Genomic DNA, 21,579 nt, shown 5'->3' on the forward strand with positions numbered 1-21,579 from the left:
GCATGACCTACATCAAATCCCTTATGATTATACAGTGGAAGTGAGAAATAGATTTAAGGGACTAGATCTGATAGACAGAGTGCTTGATTAACTATGGACAGAGGTTTGTGACATCGCACAGAGACAGGGATCAAGACCATCCCCAAGGAAAAGACATGCAAAAAAGCAAAATGGCTGTCTGAGGAGGCCTTACAAATAGCATTGAAAAGAAGAGAAGCAAAAAGCAAAGGAGAAAATGAAAGATATAAGCATCTAAATGCAAAGTTCCAAAGAATAGCAAGGAGAGATAAGAAAGCCTTCCTCAGTGATCAATGCAAAGAAATAGAGGGAAACAACAGAATGGGAAAGACTAGAGATCTCTTCAAGAAAATCAGAGATATCAAGGGAACATTTCATGCAAAGATGGGCTCGATAAAGGACAGAAATGGTATGGACCTAACAGAAGCAGACGATATTAAGAAGAGGTGGCAAGAATACACAGAAGAACTGTACAAAAAAGATCTTCACGACCCAGATAATCACGATGGTGTGATCACTGACCTAGAGCCAGACATCCTGGAATGTGAAGTCAAGTGGGCCTTAGAAAGCATCACTACGAACAAAGCTAGTGGAGGTGATGGAATTCCAGCTGAGCTATTTCAAATCCTGAAAGATGATGCTGTGAAAGTGCTGCACTCTATATGCCAGCAAATTTGGAAAACTCAGCAGTGGCCACAGGACTGGAAAAGGTCCATTTTCATTCTAAGTCCAAAGAAAGGCAATGCCAAAGAATGCTCAAACTACCACACAATTGCACTCATCTCACACGCTAGTAAAGTAATGCTCAAAGTTCTCTAAGCCAGGCTTCAGCAATACATGAACTGTGAACTTCTAGATGTTTAAGCCAGTTTCAGAAAGGGCAGAGGAACCAGAAATCAAATTGCCAACATCCGCTGGATCATGGAAAAAGCAAGAGAGTTCCAGAAAAACATGTATTTCTGCTTTATTGACTACGCCAAAGCCTTTGGCTGTGTGGATCACAATAAACTGGAAAATTCTGAAAGAGATGGGAATACCAGACCACCTGACCTGCCTCTTGAGAAACCTGTATGCAGGTCAGGAAGCAACAGTTAGAACTGGGCATGGAACAAGAGACTGGTTCCAAATAGGAAAAGGAGTACGTCAAGGCTGTATGTTGTCACCCTGCTTATTTAACTTACATGCAGAGTACATCACGAGAAACGCTGGGCTGGAAGAAGCACAAGCTGGAATCAAGATTGCCAGGAGAAATATCAATAACCTCAGATATGCAGATGACACCACCCTTATGGCAGAAAGTGAAGAGGAACACAAAAGCCTCTTGATGAAAGTGAAGGAAGAGAGTGAAAAAGTTGGCTTAAAGCTCAACATTCAGAAAATGAAGATCATGGCATCTGGTCCCATCACTTCATAGGAAACAGATGGGGGGAAAGTGGAAACAGTGTCAGACTTTATTTTTCTGGGTTCCAGAATCACTGCAGATGGTGACTGCAGCCATGAAATTAAAAGACGCTTACTCCTTGGAAGGAAAGTTATGACCAACCTAGATAGCATATTCAAAAGCAGAGACATTACTTTGCCAACAAAGGTCCGTCTAGTCAAGGCTATGGTTTTTCCAGTGGTCATGTATGGATGTGAGAGTTGGACTGTGAAGAAAGCTGAGCACTGAAGAATTGATGCTTTTGAACTGTGGTGTTGGAGAAGACTCTTGAGAGTCCCTTGGACTGCAAGGAGATCCAACCAATCCATCCTAAAGGATATCAGTCCTGGGTGTTCAGTGGAAGGACTGATCCTAAAGCTGAAACTCCAATACTTTGGCTACCTGATGCGAAGAGTTGACTCATTGGAAAAGACCCTGATGCTGGGAGGGATTGGGGGCAGGAGGAGAAGGGGTCGACAGAGGATGTGATGGATGGATGGCATCACCAACTAGATGGAATGAGTTTGAGTGAACTCTGGAGTTGGTGATGGACAGGGAGGCCTGGCGTGCTTCGATTCATGGGGTCGCAAAGAGTCCAACATGACTGAGACTGAACTGAACTGAACTGAAAAGAGCGACTGCTATGAAGCAGTAACGGGATTAAGTAAGAAGTCAGGATAACACAGCAAGAGATTCTGGAGATGGGCCTCAAAGAGTGATAACGTTTGGGAAGGCGGCTGCTCACCACACCTCCTTTCAGCTCACTCTTCCCCACAGCAGGAGAGGTTGTTTTTGTTTTCAACCTCAGCCATGAGGAGATGCTCTGTCATTCACCACAGAGAATAATGACAGGGAGCTCAAACCAGTGCTCTATGACAATCTAGTTGCTCATCGTGTCCAACTCTGTGACCCCATGGACTGCAGCACGCCAGGCCTCCCTGTCCATTACCATCTCCTGAAGTTTACTCAAACTCATGTCCATTGAGTCGGTGATGCCATCCCACCATCTCATCTTCTGTCGCCCCCTTCTCCTCCTGCTTCAAGCTTTCCCAGCATCAGTCTTTCCCATCAATCTTTCCAGTAAGAGAGAGGAGATGGGAGGAATAAGCAGGTGCCCAGTAGGAGGTTTCAGATGTTGCTTTTGCTGGTGTGTAGACGGCTTCTGCATCCTGGGAGGAAGCGCTAGGGAAGGACAGACTCTTTAAAATTTCATCAGCCTGGGTTAACCTCTGCCCACAGAGAGGGGACAGCTCAGGAGGGAGATGGGGAAAAGACCAACCTTCACTCAATTCATTTCTCTCATTCTCTTGTCAAAGTTTGTCCAAGATAAGTGCTGGCAGTATCTTTGCAGATAATTCTCTGCCTTTAAACTCGCTAATAGATTTGTTGACAATCAAAAACATATAAGAAGAGCTGACTCCATCTACCCACAGCCTTGGGAATCACCGAGGGCAGGCATAGCAGGTATTTTAAGAGCAACTTCGTGGCAAAGTTCAATTCTTGATTAAAAATTGGTTCTGATAGTATCTTTAGGGTTTTCTATGTATAGTGTTGTGTCACCTGCAAAGAGAGATTTACTTCTTTTCCAATCTGGATTCCTTTTATTTCTTTTTCTTCTCTGATTGCCATACCTATGACTTCCAGAATTATGTGGAATATAGTGGCGAAAGTGGGCACCCTTGTCTTTGTTCCTCATCTTAGAGGAGATGCTCTCAGTTATTCACCATTGAGAATAATGCCAGGAGCTCAAACCAGGGCTCTGTGACAATCTAGAGGGGTGGAATGGGGTGGGAGTTGGGAGGGAGGTTCAAGAGGGAGGAGACATGTGTATGCTGCTGCTGCTAAGTTGCTTCAGTCGTGTCTGACTCAGTGCGACCCCATAGACGGCAGCCCACCAGGCTCCCCCGTCCCTGGGATTCTCCAGGCAAGAGCACTGGAGTTCTATGGCTGATTCATGTTGATGTATGGCAGAAACCAACAGTATATTGTAAAGCAATTATCCTTCCATTAAAAATGAATAAATTAAAAAATAATATTTAGACTTCCTTGGTAGTCCACTGGTTCAGACTCACCTCTCCCAATGCAGGGACCCAGGTTCCATCCCTGGTTAGGAAACTAGATCCCATGTGCCACAATTAAAAGATTCTGCTAGCCACAACTAAATAAATAAACACATTTATAATAATAATAATGCTTAAGCTGATTATATGTTGAGTTCAGTTCAGTCATGTATAAAAAATTTTTTAAACTGGTTCTGAGCACAGTTCATATTTAATTTAAAGTATGAACTGCACTGTTACTCAGATATTTTAATCATAGGGCCTGTTCCCTTCCTCCACTGTACCACCTCTGTGGCTAAACCACAACAAAACAAAGCTCCCTCAGTCAGTCAGTTTAGTTGCTCAGTCGTGTCCGACTCTGCAACCCCATGGACTGCAGCACACCAGGCTTCCCTGTCCATCACACTCCCAGAGCTTACTCGAACTCACGTCCATCAAGTCGGTGATGTCATCCAACCATCTCATCCTCTGTCATCCCCTTCTCCTTCTGCCTTCAACCTTTCCCAGCATCAGGGTCTTTTCCAGTGAGTCGGCTCTTCACACCAGGTGGCCAAAGGATTGCAGTGTCAGTTTCAGCATCAGTGCTTCCAGTGAATAATCAGGACTGATTTCCTTTATGATGGACTGGTTTGATCTCCTTGCAGTCCAAGGGACTCTCAAGAGTCTTCTCCAAAACCACAGTTCAGAAGCATCAATTCTTTGGTGCTCACCTTTCTTTATCCAACCCTCACATCCATACATGACTATTGGAAAAACCATAGCTTTGACTAAACAGACTTTTGTTGGCAAAGTAAATAAAATCTCTGCTTTTAATATGCTGTCTAGGTTGGTTATAGCTTTTCTTCCAAGGAGCAAGCATCTTTTAATTTCATGGCTGCAATCACCATCTGCAGTGATTTTGGAGCCCCAAAAAATTAAGTCTGACACTGTTTCCACTGTTTCCCCATCTATTTGCCATGAAGTGATGGGACCAGATGCCATGATCTTAATTTTTTTAATGCTGAGTTTTAAGCCAGTTTTTCACTCTCCTCTTTCACTTTCATCAAGAGGCTCTTAGTTCTTCCTGGCTTTCTGCCATAAGAGTAGTGTCATCTGCATATGTGAGATTATTGGTATTTCTCCCAGCAATCTTGATTCCAGCTTGTGCTTCTTCCAGCCCAGTGTTTCTTATGATGTACTCTGCATGTAAGTTAAATAAGCAGGGTGACAATATACAGCCTTGACGTACTCCTTTTCCTATTTGGAACCAGTCTGTTGTTCCATGGCCGGTTCTAACTGTTGTTTCCTGACCTGCATACAGATTTCTCAGGAGGCAGGTCAGGTGGTCTGGTATTCCCATCTCTTTCAGAATTTTCCACAGTTTATTGTGATCCACACAGTCAAAGGCTTTGGCATAGTCAATAAAGCAGAAATAGATGTTTTTCTGGAACTCTCTTGCTTTTTCGATGATCCAACTGATGTTGGCAATTTGTTCTCTGGTTCCTCTTCCTTTTCTACATCCAGCTTGAACATCTGGAAGTTCTTGGTTCACATACTATTGAAACCTCGCTTGGAGAATTTTGAGCTATTGTGAACCACTATAAAGCAATTATCCTTCAATTAAAAATGAATAAATGTTTTTGCTATTGGGTGAGATAAGTGCAATTGTGCAACAGTTTGAACATTCTTTGGCATTGCCTTTCTTAGGGATTGGAATGAAAATGGACCTTTTCCAGTCCTGTGGCCACTGCTGAGTTTTCCAAATTTTCTGGCATATTGAGTGCAGCACTTTCACAGCATCATCTTTTAGGATTTGGAATAGCTCAACTGGATTCCATCACCTCCACTAGCTTTGTTCGTAGTGATGCTTCCTAAGGCCCGCTTGACTTCACATTCCAGGATGTCTGGCTCTAGGTCAGTGATCACACCATCATGGTTATATGGGACATGAAGGTCTTTTTTGTACAGTTCTTCTGTGTATTCTTTCTACCTCTTCTTAATATCTTCTGCTTCTGTTAGGTCCATACCATTTCTGTCCTTCATTGTGCCCATCTTTCCATGAAATGTTCCCTTGGTATCTCTAATTTTCTTGAAGAGATTTCTAGTCTTTCCCATTCTATTGTTTTCCTCTATTTCTTTGCATTGATCACTGAGGAAGGTTTCTTATGTCTCCTTGCTATTCTTTGGAACTCTGCGTTCAGATGTTTATATCTTTCCTTTTCTCCTTTAACCACCTCTATGGCTAAACCACAACAAAACAGCAAAGCTCCCTGAAAACTATTAAAGTAGCTTGTCTTAGAAGTACTGCTATAAGTTCCCTCCCGCCTCAAGTTCTCAATTACTACTTTCTCTTCCAGAATTTCTGAAGCTCCTAAAACCTAGGATGAAAGGCATGCAAGGGAAGGTCCACATGGTAGAGAGCTGTTGAGAACTGCAGAAACACTGTGTGTCTACATCCCAGGCACTGGGCTGGGCCTGCACACAGATGCAAGAACATGATGCCATTGAAATGGGGGATTGGCGGTGGGGAGTGGTACCATAGTCTTGAGTCCAATCTCAGTTCTGTTTCGGTTACTTATTATGATGTTAGGTGAGTAACATACTCTCATTTTTACTTTCTATAAAACGGAAAGCGTTAACAGTTTTGACCTGCTCTGTTTGTTACGAGGATAAAGGGAATGAAGAAGTGTGAGGTCTGTGTGACTGACTAGCCCACGAGGTGCCCTCAGCCAGGTGGGCTGCTATGATTCTCACATATACCCTACAGGTTGGCGGGTCACCTCAGCGTCTCTGACCGCTTCTGTAGGTTACCCTTCAGCCCCCAGACTAAGGAATAATCTCCTGCAGGAAGTTCAGTGTCAGGAAGTGTCCTTCCGACCGCAAAGGTCACAATGTGCCTCTTCTCCTGCAGATCCTACGTAGAAATGACCATGAAACAGCCATTCGGTATGACCCAAGGTCAGAGGGAAGAGACCTCTGCCGACCAGTTATCCGGAACAACTTCCTGCCGAAGGGAGAAGCTGACCTCATCTGCAATCAGAATAACAAAGAAGGGGAATCTAAGTGTTTGCTCTGAAGGTCAGGCGGGCACCGGAGGGGGTGTTCCGGATGAACTGTGTTAGGTTGCCCATGTAATTTCCTGCTGAAGGTAGAAATTACAAGGGGCCAAACAGTCCTGCTGAGAGGAGCTCCATGACAGCAGGAAATACAAACAGGAAGCACTGCAACAAGTTTAAATACTTATTTAACATAATGTATTGGGGATATTTGGATTTAAGGTGTTGAAACCCACTTGCTTTTGTAGAATGAGAGACAGGCTTGCAACGCCTTATGGGAAATCTAATGACCAGGGATTATCTAGTCAAGTGATGGGCAAATAATTTCAATGCAGTTGGGAGCTTGTCGTTTAAAAATGTCCTATCTTGAGTCCATCTGGAGGGAGCCATAGTCCCACGGAAGTCCCTCACTCCGAGGGAACTTTGAGAGATGATCTCACTCAGCTTGTGCTTTTCAGAAAGAGAATTTACAAGCCTGCTGCACATTGTGTCTCTGTGTCCGCAGGGTCAAAACCTCACTTCTCCCATTTAGTTAGCCAACAAATGTTTACTGACATCAGACATACGCCCAACCAGTGAGGAAGACACAAGAAAATTATAAGATGAACAGTCAACTGCTAAGCACTCTACCTCTCTGCCCAGAACAATCTATGTACAGAACTGTTCAATGAAAGAAGCATCTGATGCCATTAGCCAATAAATGCTTAAATCAAAAACAATACCCCCTGTATGTATCAGTTCAGTCGCTCAGTTGTGTCCAACTCTTTGCTACCCCATGGACCGCAGCACCCCAGGTTTCCCTGTCCACCACCAACTCCCAGAGCCTGCTCAAACTCATGTCCATCAAGTCATTGATGCCATCCAACCATCTCATCCTCTGTCGTCCCCTTCTTCAGTCTATCCCAGTCCCTGTCCCTATATGTATGTGTGCGTGTATATATATGTGAACTGAAAGTTGCTCAGTCGTGTCCAACTCTTTGCAACCCCATGGTCTATACAGTCATTGGAATTCTCCAGGCCAGGATACTGGAGTGGGTAGCCTTTCCCTTCTCCAGGGGATCCTCCCAACCCAAGGATCGAATCCAGGTCTCCAGCATTGCAGGCGGACTCTTTACCAGCTGAGCCACAAAGTAAGCCCAAGAATACTGGAGTGGGTAGCCTATCCCTTCTCCAGCGGATCTTCCCGACCCAGGAATCGAACTGGGGTCTCCTGCATTGCAGATGGATCCTTTACCAACTGAGCTATCAGAGAAGAAAAATGGAATATTACTCAGCCATCTGCAGCAACACAACAGACCTAGAGATCATCATACTGAGTGAAGTAAATCAGGTAGAGAAAGACAAATATTATATCACATCACTTATATCTGGAATCTAAAAAATGAATCATACAAATCAATTTATTTACAAAACAGAAACAAGACTCATGGGCATAGAAAACAAACTTATAGCTACCAAAAGGGAAAGGGGAAGAGGGGGGATAAACTAGGAACATGAGATTCATAGATATACACTACTCTCCATAAAATAGACAAAGAGTAAGGATTTGCTGTATAGCCTGTGGAACTGTTTTCAATAATAATAAGTTCAATTTGCAATAATCCGTAATGGAAAAGAATCTGAAGTTGTACACTTGAAACTAACACAATATTGCAAATCAACTATGGCTTAATAATAGTAATAAAACGAATACTCGCTGGTTGAAGGGACTGTTTCTCCATTTTCCCCCCTGCTAGTTTCTGAGCTTCTTCAAGGAAGAAATAGTTGCCTATTTATGGCCACATCTATAATATACAGTGTCTGACACATGCTACTAATCTCATTTTTGAGTGAATGAATAAATGGATGGATGATATAGGAATGAATGAGTGATGACTGAAAGGTAGAACCAAAGGAAGAAGTAAAGCAAATCAGAGGAGGAACAAAAATAAACACAAGTAGAAAATCTTTGTGGAGAAAGCCTTTAAAAATAAAGGAAAACAGGTTAGAGAGACTGTTCCATCATAGCTTTCATCAAATATTGCGCTTATTTTAAGATATTCAGGCACTCAGGGAAAACGAAGTCACCATCTTGGGCTCCAAAATCACTGTGGATGGTGACTGCAACCACTAAATTAAAAGACGCTTGGTCCTTGGAAGGAAAGTTATGATCAACCTAGACAGCATATTCAAAAGCAGAGACATGACTCTGTGGACAAAGGTCTGTCTAGTCAAGGCTATGGTTTTTCCAGTAGTCACGTATGGATGTGAGAGTTGGACTATAAGGAAAGGCTGAGTGCCGAAGAACTGATGCTTTTGAACTGTGGTGTTGGAGAAGACTCTTGAGAGTCCCTTGGACTTCAAGGAGGTCCAACCAGTCCATCCTAAAGGAGATCAGTCCTGAATATTCATTGGAAGGACTGATGTTAAAGCTGAAACTCCAATACTTTGGCCACCTGATGCGAAGAGCAGACTCATTAGAAAAGACCCTGATGCTGGGAAAGATTGAAGGCAGAAGGAGAAGGGGATGACAGAGGATGAGATGGTTGGATGGCATCACCGACTCGATGGACATGAGTTTGAGCAAGCTCTGGGAGATAGTGAAAGACAGGCAAGCCTGGCGTGCTACAGTCCGTGGAGTTGCAAAGAGTCTGATACAGTGTCTGAACAACAAGCTATTTACACATAATAAATGCACATAAATACTGTGAAAAGAACAAGTTCATGATTTAAGCTTTCTCTTTCCCAACAGCTTAGCAGTGATCCTCCTTGGTTCCTACATGAAGCCAAATGTCCAAGTTACAAAGCTTCACAAATGGATTCTGCCCTGGGACGAAGCTTCTTGAATTAGCGTTGCACAAACTCTATGGGATGTAGATGGTTTTTAAGCCAGGCTTGACTACATTTAAACACTGAGGTGTCCAAAACCATTCAGAACTATGAATACGCTGTATTCCCATGCCCATAAGACCTCTTTTTCAGAATACAGCAGATCGAACAAAATATAGTTAAGTCTGCCCAGCGCTCACTTGAGCACCCCACAAGTGATGCTCACTTGAGCACCCCACAACTGAAAGCAACAGCAATGGTTAGTATTATGAGAACGACGCTGTGGGTGTGTGGGGGCTTCCTTTCCCAAATTTCTCACTTCTTTTAAGTCTGATTTAAGTCTAGCCTTCACTTCCTCGAGTTTCAATTCAACAATAACTGGATTAGGAAGGATTCTGCATTCTACTTACAGGGACTCAGATGGTAAAGAATCTGCCTGCAATGCTGAAGACCCAGGTTCAATCTCTTGGCCAGGAAGATCCCCTGTAGAAGGGAATGACTACCCTCTCCAGTATTTTTGCCTGGAGAAATCCATGGACAGAGGAGCCTGGCAGGTTACAGTCTATAGTGTCGCAAAGAGTTGGACACGACCGAGCAATTAACACTTTCTCACTTTTTCTACCAGTCTTATTCTGAGTTAAACAAAATCCTGTCCCTGAATCACTCCGGTTCTCTCCACACCAGTTCTCTCCACCTGCCCATTTCCAGACTAAAGATGGACTTCTCCCTGCTTCGGACAAGAGCCTTGACCCAGGACCCATCGCCCACCACCGTCCTTGTTACCTGGGACACCTTTACCTCTTCCCCTAGAATCATCTGTCTCCTCTCCTTCAAACCTTCAACATCAACATCCTGGTAACATTCTTCCCAGACTTCCTGCATCCACTTCTCTCTTGCCCCGCCTCCTTTTTTCCAACTGTGTGCCCACCTACGCACGTCGTCGCCGGTTTGACAAATTTTAAACTTGAGACCACAGACCACCACTTCTATTTTCTTCACAAACTTGACGGCGTCCAGTTCAGAGCCATGCAATCCAAACAACGGTGAATGACTAACTCCAACTTAACCAGTTATTTCCTCAGCATCGCCTCCATCCCGCCTCTCAGGGGACCCAGAATTTGCTCTGCATCCATAGCTCCATTGACCTTCCCCAGGTCAAGAGTGTTTGCTCCATGGACCCACTCCACTGATCCTTCGTTGACCCTACCCAGGTCAAGAGTGTTAATCAAGTTTTTAAGTTCTACTCAGTCCAATGACAGGACAGTGATTCTTTCTCTTTTTTTGGCTGAAGTGACAAACAATTCTTGCTACTTTTCCTTTGAACCCCATCCTACAAGGCTTCTTGCTGTGCAACTCCTACATTTGGAAGCTCAGGAGTGCCCGCATCACATTTGACTTGCACACTGTCTTATCTATCCTGCAGGGTCACGTGGTCCATCTGATGTGGTCAGTCTATGTCCGAGCTCCGTAAGGACATCTTCAGGCTGGCAAACAGTAACCGAGCCTGACTGCTTCCCACACTCTTTGCAAACCTACACTCCAACTATTTATATATATTAGCCTGGGCTTTTCAAAACGATTATCTAATTTTTTAATGACACTTTTGTGTGCTTTATGTCTTGAAACTAGCTCTCTTTATTTAATTCTGCTAGCTTTGTGCCATGCTATTTTTCAGATAACTTTTGTATCTGTAATACTTAAGACCTCTTGCCCTATAAGTTTTATAAGTCATAGAAAAGAGCATGTTGAGATAAGGATCTTTGCAAGCAGAACCTCATTAAACCACCCCTTCTTCCTGCTTCCCCTGGGGAGGGGGGGAGGGGAGGGGGAGTACTGGGAGGTTTCCAAGTGATGCTTTCAGAAAGCCGGAAGGCATTGTGAGGGCTAAGCCACCTTCACACATCTTTATCCAAAACTACAGATAATTTTAAGACTCAAGGGTGATATTACTGTTGATCCTTTCTATAAATCCTAATTTGGTAATTCAGGACACCCCTTAAAAGAATAGTGTCGGTTATCAAACATCTCAGATGCACTGAATGAAGACTGTCAACTTGACTCCTACCTGTTAATAAGCCGATTTGGACTATGTCTGTTCCACAGATGGGTCACTTGATTTTAATTATATTTAACTTTGCCTGTTACTAGGTAGATGATACTTTTTTCTCTCTGTTTTATATTTTTCTTGAAAATCAACTCTTTTTCCCTCCATAGAGGACATTAAGATTTAGTAGTTTTAACTTAGGGCTTGACTTGCCCCTGATGTCCCTGCCCTGCTTACCCCCACACACAATCACACACATCACATACACACCACAGACACTTTCTCCCTTAACTCACGATAGATACTTTTTTTTTCCAACTGAGAATGCTTAATTAACAGTCACAGATGAGTTCATTCTTTCCCAGCTTTGAAAAAGAGGACCCTCACCTTAAGGGGAGGGGACAGCCCCTAATCCCTATTAGAAGGATACCAAAAAAACTGGGAACCCTGCTGGTAGTTACCTGATTGTTACTTACACTTGTTGAACTTAGATGCTGTGCTAAGTAAGTTCAGACTAGAACAAAGACCACTCTTTTAAATATTTAGACTCTTAAGCAAACCTGGGCAGAAAATAATACATCTGTCAGTGGATTCGCAAACACCCTCTAAAACTTTTCTCCAGGATCTCATCTCCTCTACTAAAGAAGTAAGTGCTACCCACCCGCCCCCAACCTCTTTAGTTAGATCACGGATTTAACATCACGTCTTGAGAACAGTTTAGGTTTTCCAGAAAGACCAGAAACGGAAGACTTACATAAACATCAAATCACTGTTTTTCTAATTTCCAGATATGATGAAAAAAATTTCATAGGCTGAAAATTAAGTAAATAAAGACGTAAGTATAAAAGCCTGTTTCCTTGACAACTCCCCTCCCCCAGCCCGCCTGTAATAGGGAAAAACCAAAACGGGGGGTGAGGAGGGGTAGCCACGAAGCCAGGCTGCCTCTGAGCAGCCCCGGGCGAGAACCCGCGCGCGGAGAGCCACCGACGCGGAGCAAACACAAATAAAGCGATGGGTAGAGGGGATGCATTTGGTGTAGTCTTTTTGTGGTTGCCATAGAAACGCCAGAGACGGAAGAACATGTTGCCTGACACAAAAAGAGACCGATCGGTAACAGGAACCTTCGCCCCGGCTTCATCTATTGCAGAGAAAATTCTTTCACCCGAGGCGGGGAGGTGGAGGGGGGGGGCGGGGATGGCTGGACAAGGGTGGGGAAATGAACCCCAGCGCAGCAGCTCGGCATCCCAAGGCGCACAGACACGCTCCCCCCGGCTGAGCACAAAGAGATGGTCCTTGTGCGGCGGCAAAGCCCCTCCACGTTCCCGCGGTCGCCTCACTTCCTTCTCCGCCTTCCTCGCCTCCTCTCGCTTACCTACCCCTTCCAGAGGTTTTAGGGAAATCCAGCCAAGGAGAGAAATAACGAGGGAGAGACAGAGGGGCGCACACATCCGCCACGCCCAGAGGTGAAGCCGCCTGCAAACAGCACGAACCGCAGATACCTCCTTTCTGGCAGCCCTGGACACATGGACTTAGAGATCGGACACTGAAAGGGAGCAGGCTGGGGTGCAGAAATTGCCACTAGTTTACAGGCGCTGTAAGACAGCCAACACTGGAAAGAAAAAAGCGAGACTCCACCCATGGGGTGGACCCTTCGGGAAAGAAAAAAAAAAAAAAAAGTGGTCCTCAGCTGACGTCTCTCCCCACCCCATGTCACTTCCTTTTAAAGCTACAATTTAGCAGTTACGGGGAGGGAGAGACGAGCTGCTGTAACATGAGTCCCTCCCCCTCCCCTTGCAATTAATGTAAGGAAGTGCTTCGGTAGGCTTCACGTTTTCGATCTCTGGCCGGAGAACCTGCCAGAATCGGAAACAAAGCCCGCTAGGTGGCCTTTTTCTTTCTCGCCCGCGCCTCACAAATCCTGTTGCATCCTTGAGCCGACATGGCTCCTCCAACCTCAGCTCGGACCGAGCCGGCCCCGGCTGGGCTGAGACCTGGAAACTGCCTCCTCTTGTGTTTGGTAAAAGACCCGCACTCTGTAATGCCCCCCTCACCTCTCACTGGTACGCGGTGCGGGAAGGACATTGCATTCCACTCGGAAGAGCCCCAAAGCACCTTCGACCAAATTATACTGAAAACTCCAGCGATCTGAGGTGTTAAGAACTGGGGAAAAGAGGCTTGGAGGTCGATGAATTTTCTCCCCGCAAAGCAGCCGCCAGGGTCGATAGCTTGCGCGCGCGCACACGCCCCGGAACGCATGCACGTGGCACTGGCGCCCAGAGTTAGGGTCTGGGCAGACCTTAACAATAGCATAGTGCCCTCGTAACTTTGAAAGAGGGCGGGGATGTTGGATCCCCGGAAATGCCAGGTCCCCAACATGCCTTAAACACTCAGCCTCCAAAGAGTTAAGGTGTGTGCCCTTCAAATGCTCTCTATTAGAACCATCGGCACAAATAATATTGGGTATCAAAGTACGATTCCTGTGTTCACCCCCGTTCTTTAGATGTTTACAATCCACAGGGGGAAAAAAAATAAAATGTTCACAAATAACTAGACCATATTGCAGAATTACTAAGAGCTACCAAAGTGCTAAAAACAGCGTGCCATGAGAAAACAGAAAGGGAAGGATCTCTTTTTGGTTATGCTGAGGGGAAAAAAAAAGCATTCATAATTCAGCAAACCGTGGTTTGGACTGGGTCCTACAGGGTGTGCTGTGTTTTGATGGTCTGTGATTGAAAGAGGGAAAGAAATGAATGGGGATGAAGAGGAAGATTGAGAGGGATGAAGGCCATCGGAGGCATAAACAAGGACCAGAACAGGAAACCCATTGGTGTCAATGGTTTATTTTAATATTTATGTGTAAATAAATTTGACCATGTAGACATGTTTATAAAAGATGTTTGCAAGAAGTTCTTGCAGCCAATGCAATTTATAAAGAGTTCTCATGACTTTTCAGATTATGTTTTAAAATCCATTTGTTTCCAGTTTTTCAAAGCCCTTCTCAAGTAGAATTAGACTGATGGTTTTCCATATTCGAATTCTGAATGGGGATATATTTCAAAATCTGTGCTATATTAAGTGGCTCAGCTCGTAAAGAAACCGCCTGCTAATGTAGGAGAGGCAAGAGACGTGGGTTTGATCCCTGGGTGGGGAAGATCCCCTGCAGAAGGAAATGGCAGCCCACTCCAGTATTCTCGCCTGGAGAATCCATGGACAGAGGAGACTGGTGAGGTACAGTCCATGGGGTCGCAAAGAATCAGACACAACTGAGTGTGCTTGAATGTGTGCACACAAACACACACACACACAACTACCGGTACAGCCAGTGATTTCAACAGAAACCATTTGAAATTAAAGTTTTTGACGGTTGCAAGTCTTATTCTGATCATAATACTTTTATGTCTTTATTCCATTAAGATTATCATTATTATGATGATTATTTTTGCTACTTTCACACTGCCTATTTAGGTGATGTTACTCACAATAGACTCAGTAGATATAGCTGGAAAATATTAGAGAAAAAAGACTACGTCTAAAAATTTAAAGTGGAAATACAACCTTCTAGAATTAAATCCTATAAGCTTTACTCAGGGTCCCTTTTAGAGACTCTCCTTATTTTAGACATCCTGATTTAGCTATTTCTATCTGAACAAAGAATTGTGAAAATTTCCAGATCACAATCTAACAATTCAGTTCAACAAATACTTTTTGAGTATCTGTGCTAGTTGCTGAAAATACAAAAACACAGACAAGACATGGGCATTGCCCCACGGGGCTTAGTCTTAGGAAAGAAAGGACTGTAAACAGTTAAGATACAAGGTGACAAGGACTTCCCTCCTGGCTTAGACTGTAAAGCGTCTGCCTACAATGCAGGAGACCTGGGTTCGATCCCTGTGTCGGGAAGATCCGCTGGAGAATTCCATGGACAGAGGAGCCTGGCAGGTTATAGAGTCAGAGCAACTAAAACAACAAGCAAATACATTCTCCTAGGTGTGTAGTGAGTTGAATAGCATTCCCACTCCTCCCTAAATTTACATCCACACAAGACCTCAGAATGTGACCTTATTCGGTAATGTAATTAGCTAAGCTGTGTTGTGCTGGACGAGGATGAGACCTAAATCCAATGACTGGTGTCCTAGGAAACACACACTGTGCAAAAAGGTCACTGAACTGCTAATGATTTTTTTTCAGAACTGTGAGATTGAGGGTCATTTTTATTTGCTTTTTGTATTTTATTGCATTTTGAAATTTTTCTACAATGAGTATTTACAACTTTTATATTAAAAATGATCATGATTAAAAAACAGAAGACTCAAGGTTTCTAAAGTCGTAGTGTTCTAGAACAATTTAGGACAGAAGCAAAGAATAATCGATGATGATTATAACATGTTTAATCCCCAAAAAGAAGTATCTTCAGAACCCTCTGTTAAAGGTTGAATATCACGTGTTTTAGAGAAGTTTCTTTTAACCTAAATTCTGGTACTTAGAATGATAAATATCATGTATATAAAGTGTTAACTTACCTACTATATATTTAGCTGTCATGCTAGATGGTTATCAATGACATTATTTCAAACAGCCTTTTCTCTTAACACACTGACAATATTTTTCTTTCTTTTCATTTGGCCTATGCTATAAACATGAATATAGAAGCTATATCCATATAAATCTGTATACACAGTTTAAAAATTTCCATAGTTATAAAATACAAACGTATTACAGACTTGTGATTGTAATGGCCTTATCGTATGCTGTATTAGGAATTGCTACTGTTTTGACGCAACAAAGAAAAGATGTAAATAATAAATTCAATTTGAAATTGGGGTCTTTATTCTTACATTTATAGTTGCATATAATTGAGTCTTACAAATATGTCACATAGATCACAATCAACCAGCAATCTCTTACGGTTATGTTGCTATTATTACAATCATTTTAAGTACATTCAAATAATTCTAACTTTGCCTATCACTGGTGGTGTTAGTGGTAAATAAAGAACCTGCCTACTGATGCAGGAGACATAAGAGACATGGGTTCAGTCGCTGGGTCGGGAAGATCCCCTGGAGGAGGGGATGGCAACCCACTCCAGTATTCTTGCCTGGAGAATCCCCTTGGACAGAGAGAGGAGCCTGGCGGGCTACAGTCCTCAGGGTCGCAAAGAGTAGGACACGACTGAGTGACTGAGCATACATGCATGAGGAAAGCATGGAGAATTAGGCAGGATTCCTTCCTGATCAATAATGATTACAACCTAAGTGAAGTGAAGTTGCTCAGTCGTGTCTGACCCTTTGCGACCCCATGGACTGTAGCCCACCAGGCTCCTCCATCCATGGGATTCTCCAGGCAAGAATACTGGCGTGGGTTGCCATTTCCTTCTCCAGGGTCTCCCGCATTGCAGGCAGACGCTTTAACCTCTGAGCCACCAGGGAAGCCCGATTACAACCTAAGGCATTCCTCAAACACTGAGGTCCATTGACCAGCTCTCACTGTATCTTAACTCAGAATTTTTCTTGAAATCTCTTACAAATTGATCTCAGCTCCTTTCTCTTTGGATCACTCAGAGTCTGTTCAGCCTGGCAGAGATGATCCTGGGAAGTCATTCACTCCCTCCTCCTGTATCAGGCACTGAGCTACTGGAAATCAAATGAGGCGGGAGCAAATCTACCACAACAGGAGGAGCTGAATTCAAATCAGTTAAAGCTCAACTCACGGGCAGCAAATGGAAAAAGATCCCAGCTTCACAATCTGATTTTAAAGGAAGGAAGTGTTAGTCACTCAGTTAGTGGACTCTTTGCAATCCCGTGGACTGTAGCCCACCAGGCTCCTCTGCCCATGGGATTCTCCAGGCTAGACTACTGGAGTAGGTTGCCATTTCCTTCTCAGGGGATCTTCCCGAAAAGAGATTGAACCCAGTTTTCCTGCATTGCAGGCAGATGTTTTACTGTCTAAGCCACCAGGGAAGCCCAGTTTTAAAGGATGTCATACAAAGAATACTAAGACTTAGCCCTCCCATTCTTTGCAACCGAGCAGAAAGAAAGCACACCACTTCAAGCAGTGTTCCACTCTGGGTGATTTTCAGCCCTTGTACTGTACATGTGTGATTTTTTTTTTTAATTCATTAATTTTTTGTCTGCTTCCTGATAGTCATTGAGTCACGCAGGATCTTTCATTGTGGCCTGTGAACTCTACAGTTCCCACGCTCGGGCTTAGCTGCTCTGAGGAAGGAGGGCTCTTAGTTTCCTGGCCAGAAATCGAGCCCACGTGTGCTGCATAGCCCAGCAGATTCTTAAATCACTGAACCACCAGGGAGGTCCCCATACTGTGTGATTTTTTTTTTTTAATTTTGATAAGTATGGGTTACCTTTATAAACAGAGAACTGAAGCATTTTTAAAAAATAAATATTGTTCTCACCTGGTGACATAATGCTTTTCTTTTTTTAATATTTATTTTTATTTATTTATTTGGGTTGGATTTTTTAGCTGTAGCATTCGAACTCAGTTGCTGCATGTGGGATCTAGTTCCCCAGCAAGGGATTGACCCTGGGCCCCTGCATTGGAAGTGCAGAGTCTTAGCCACTGGACTACCAGGGAAGTCCCTCGATAATGCTTTTCTTTATTTGGCAAATTATAGCCTAGTGGCACCTTGGTGTGTGTTAGTCACTGAGTTGTGTCTGACTCCTTATGACCCCATGGACTATAGACCACCAGGCTCCTCTGTCCATGGGATTCTCCAGGCAAGAATACTGCAGTGGGTTGCCATACCCTTCTCTACGGGATATTCCTGACCCAGGGATTGAACCTGGGTCTCCTGCATGGCAGGCAGATTCTTTACCCTCTGAGCCACCAGGGAAGCCCAGGGGCACCTTGGAGGGTGATCTAATTAAAGTATGGCCTGATCCTGGACCATGAGGATGGGAGCTTTTTAGAAATGCAGAGTCCAGGGCCCCGCCCCAGACCCAGTAAATTAGAAACTACGTTTTCACAGCATCCCCAGGAAACAGGAAACAGAACTGAAACAAAGCCGCAGTTTTTAGTGATTCCCCACCTCGGGATTCTCTCTGCCGTACTCCTCCGGCTTTCAGATGAAAAGCAGGTCTGAAAGAAAACCTATTGGCATCAAAATGTTAAAAAGAGAATTTCTACTTGAACTCATGTTCATTATTCTAAGTGTAGTTATTAAAAGTCCATCTATACTCCATACATTTGAGTTTGTGCTTAGTTTTACCCAAAGAAAATTAATCTTGGAATTTGGCAACTATCAGAGGAAAGTTGGCAAAAGAGCAAGTGACATCTTTTCTCCATGATCACTCATTTCTTCTTGGTTTCAGGCCAAAGCCAAGTCTAGTTGAATAAAACCTAGCTCCACGACTGATTTGTAAGAGGCGACAGAAAGGAAAATGGGCTCCACAGGTCCCCTTGTTTCTGCTTCGCCACTTTCCAGTCTGCTTGTTCCTCATCCAGCTACCTTTGCCAAAGGGAGCTTTGCAAATAAAAATAAGAGAATGTGGTTCTCCCCTCTCCCATCTCTGTCCTTGGGTGCATGAGCATCCCATGTATAAGTTTTCCTTTGAGTTACTTACAACAGACTCCTAATTCTTCATTTAACTTTTTGGAGCCTGAGCTTCCTCCTACCTCCAATTCATGGAGTGACTGTGATGTTTACATGAGACAGTGTATGTGGAGCACCTAAAATAGCGTAGAACCTCCAAAACCACTGTCGTGCTTTTCTTTGTCCTACCCGATTCACTGGACTTCCCAGGTGGCGCTAATGGTACAGAACCTGCCTGCCCGTGCACGAGACCTAAGAGACAGGAGTTGGATCCCTGGGTCCGGAAGATCCCCTGGAGGAGGGCATGGCAACCCACTGCAGTATTCTGGCCTGGAGAATCCCATGAACAGAGAAGCCTGGTGGCTACAGTCCGTAGAGTCACGAAGAGTCGGACACGACTGAAATGACTTAGCAGACATGCACACGCCTCATTCATTAAAATACAGATGACTTTCAGATCCATATATTCGGTTGGCCTCTGTCTTCTAAACCTCAGACCCATTTACCTAATTAGCTGATGAATATCTCCAGGAAGACATACTAAAATGCCAAGTGCTCAGTTGCTCAGTTGTGTCCGACTCTTTTCAACCCCATGGACTGCAGCCCACCAGGTTCCATGGGAGTCTCCAGGCAAAAAATACTAGAGTGAGTTGCTGTTTCTTCTCCAGGGGCATCTTTCTGACCCAGGGATTGAACACATGTCTCTGACATCTCTTGCATCGGCAGGCAGATTCTTTCACACTGGGACACCTCAGGGAAGCTAGCCATCCTAAAGGCTTCTGCAATTGAACGCTTCCGAAAACTTTTGACCCCAAGCTAGCCAGCGTTCTGCAGTCCTTTCAGCAAGTTTCTGGTTCCCTATTGTGGTGAAAGGTGACGCCAGAATTACCTGATTCTTTCCAATTCCTCTTGCAATCTTTCTCCCCACACCATGCCCACACCATCCTGTTAATCCTCTTCTCAAAGACGTTTACCAATAGCCCTCTCCCCTGGTGCTGCTCAGGACTTCTCTCCTGGTTGTCTGCCAAAAAAAAAAAAAAAAAAAAACCTGCTTCAGATTTTTTCGGGACACCAAGTCCCCACATAGGAACATTCAAGTTGCAAACTTTCAGAGATGCAAACATGCCTTTGCACACCCAGTCACATGTTTCTTCACATGTCTGGTGCACACGGTCACACGCACACATCCTCTGCAAGGGGCCGCACTTCGCTGCTCAGCACAGTGGGAAAGAATCCACCTCCCAAGGCAGCAGTTGCAGGAGACTTGGGTTCAATCCCCAGTCAGGAAGATCCCCTGAAGGAGGAGATGGCAACCCGCTCCTGAATTCTTGCCTGGAGAATTCCACGGACAGAGCAACCTGGCGGGCTGCAGTTCTCGGGGGTTGCAAAGAGCTGGACACGACTGAATGACTGAGCGTGTACACCCCAACACAAACACACACACACACACACCCCCCACACACACACACTGTATAGCGTACATTAGTACAGTATCTTTAGTTCAAGCCCAGGATGTTTGGAAGCAAGCATAAAAGCAGCAGCGGTGTAGCTGGTACCACTGTACTTTTCAAGGTCTGTACTGTAAGATTAGAAATGTTTTCTCTATTTTTTTGCATATTGTTTGTGTGAAAATTATTATAAACCTATTACAGTGCAGTACTATACAGCCAATTGTGTTAGCCGGGTACCTTGGCTAACTTTGTTGGACTTACGAACACAGTCTTGAAATGAAACTGGTTCGTAGTTGGGGACTTACTGTGTAAAACTTAAACTCCTTTGGGTTACATGCAATGCCCTTTATGATCCGGCCCTACTCTCCCTCCAATCTCACGTCTCCCTTCAATTTCCTCTCTTTCCATACCCCTCCAAGGATCACCCTTCTTTCACCGTTCACCAGCTGACTTCACTCTCTCAATCCTCCAAGACTTATTGACTACCTCCTCCAGGAAGCCCTCAACTCTTTAAAAGGAAAACCAGTCCGAGTGTATCTGTATTAATGCACTTTACGCAATGACATCCAATTGGCTGTTGTTTCTATAGGTTTATTCTTGCCTAGCTTGTGAGGTTAGGATCTTTGTTTTCAAAGATCTGACATGTCAAAGGCCTTTGTAAATACTAACTGCATTGGAGACATCAACACTAGATCTCCTTTTTCCAAGGGGTAGCTGGGACTCTCTGTTTCCACTTCTGTAACTCAAAGTAGTTTCTTTTGAGCAATCCATTTTATCCTTATTTTCGTATGTTAAAAATAACATTCAAGAAAAAGCTTTAACTCTACAGAGTCACCTCCCTCATTTTCATTTTCATATATTGTGCTCTTTTTCAGTTTTTGTTCATATGCAGGCATAGTTTGAAAGTAAAAAGTCACTCAGTCGTGTCCAACTCTTTGGGACCCCATGGACTATACAGTCCATGGAATTCTCCAGGCCAGAATACTGGGGTAGGTAGCCTTTCCCTTCTCCAGGGGATCTTCCCAACCCAGGGATCAAACCCAGGTCTCCTGCACTGCAGGCAGATTCTTTATCAACTGGGCTATCAGGGTAGGCATAGTTTATTTTCCTGTGATCGTACTAGTGAAGAAACTTCCATCACATTTTTGTTTCACACATCCTAAACAGATTTCTTTTCTGGAAAATTCTGTATTTATT

At 44.0% G+C, this 21,579-nt stretch overlaps 1 protein-coding gene across 2 annotated transcripts in view; it reads right to left on the minus strand.

The window, feature by feature from the left end:
• The window catches only part of AGPAT4 (1-acylglycerol-3-phosphate O-acyltransferase 4), a 152,217-nt gene that overhangs the window by 121,298 nt on the left and 9,340 nt on the right, over positions 1 to 21,579 (minus strand). Inside the window, exon 2 of one of the 2 annotated variants that reach the window (XM_055536149.1) lies at positions 19,821 to 19,952. In XM_055536149.1, the coding sequence (XP_055392124.1) occupies positions 19,821 to 19,875 (55 nt within the window). In that variant the 5' untranslated portion in view covers positions 19,876 to 19,952. Of the gene's footprint in view, positions 1 to 12,761; positions 12,958 to 19,820; positions 19,953 to 21,579 lie in introns of those variants that run through there. The other variant, XM_055536151.1, reaches the window with a different exon arrangement.

Source organism: Bubalus kerabau, chromosome 9 (genome assembly GCF_029407905.1).
Source record: "Bubalus kerabau isolate K-KA32 ecotype Philippines breed swamp buffalo chromosome 9, PCC_UOA_SB_1v2, whole genome shotgun sequence".
Classification (NCBI taxonomy): domain Eukaryota; kingdom Metazoa; phylum Chordata; class Mammalia; order Artiodactyla; family Bovidae; genus Bubalus; species Bubalus kerabau.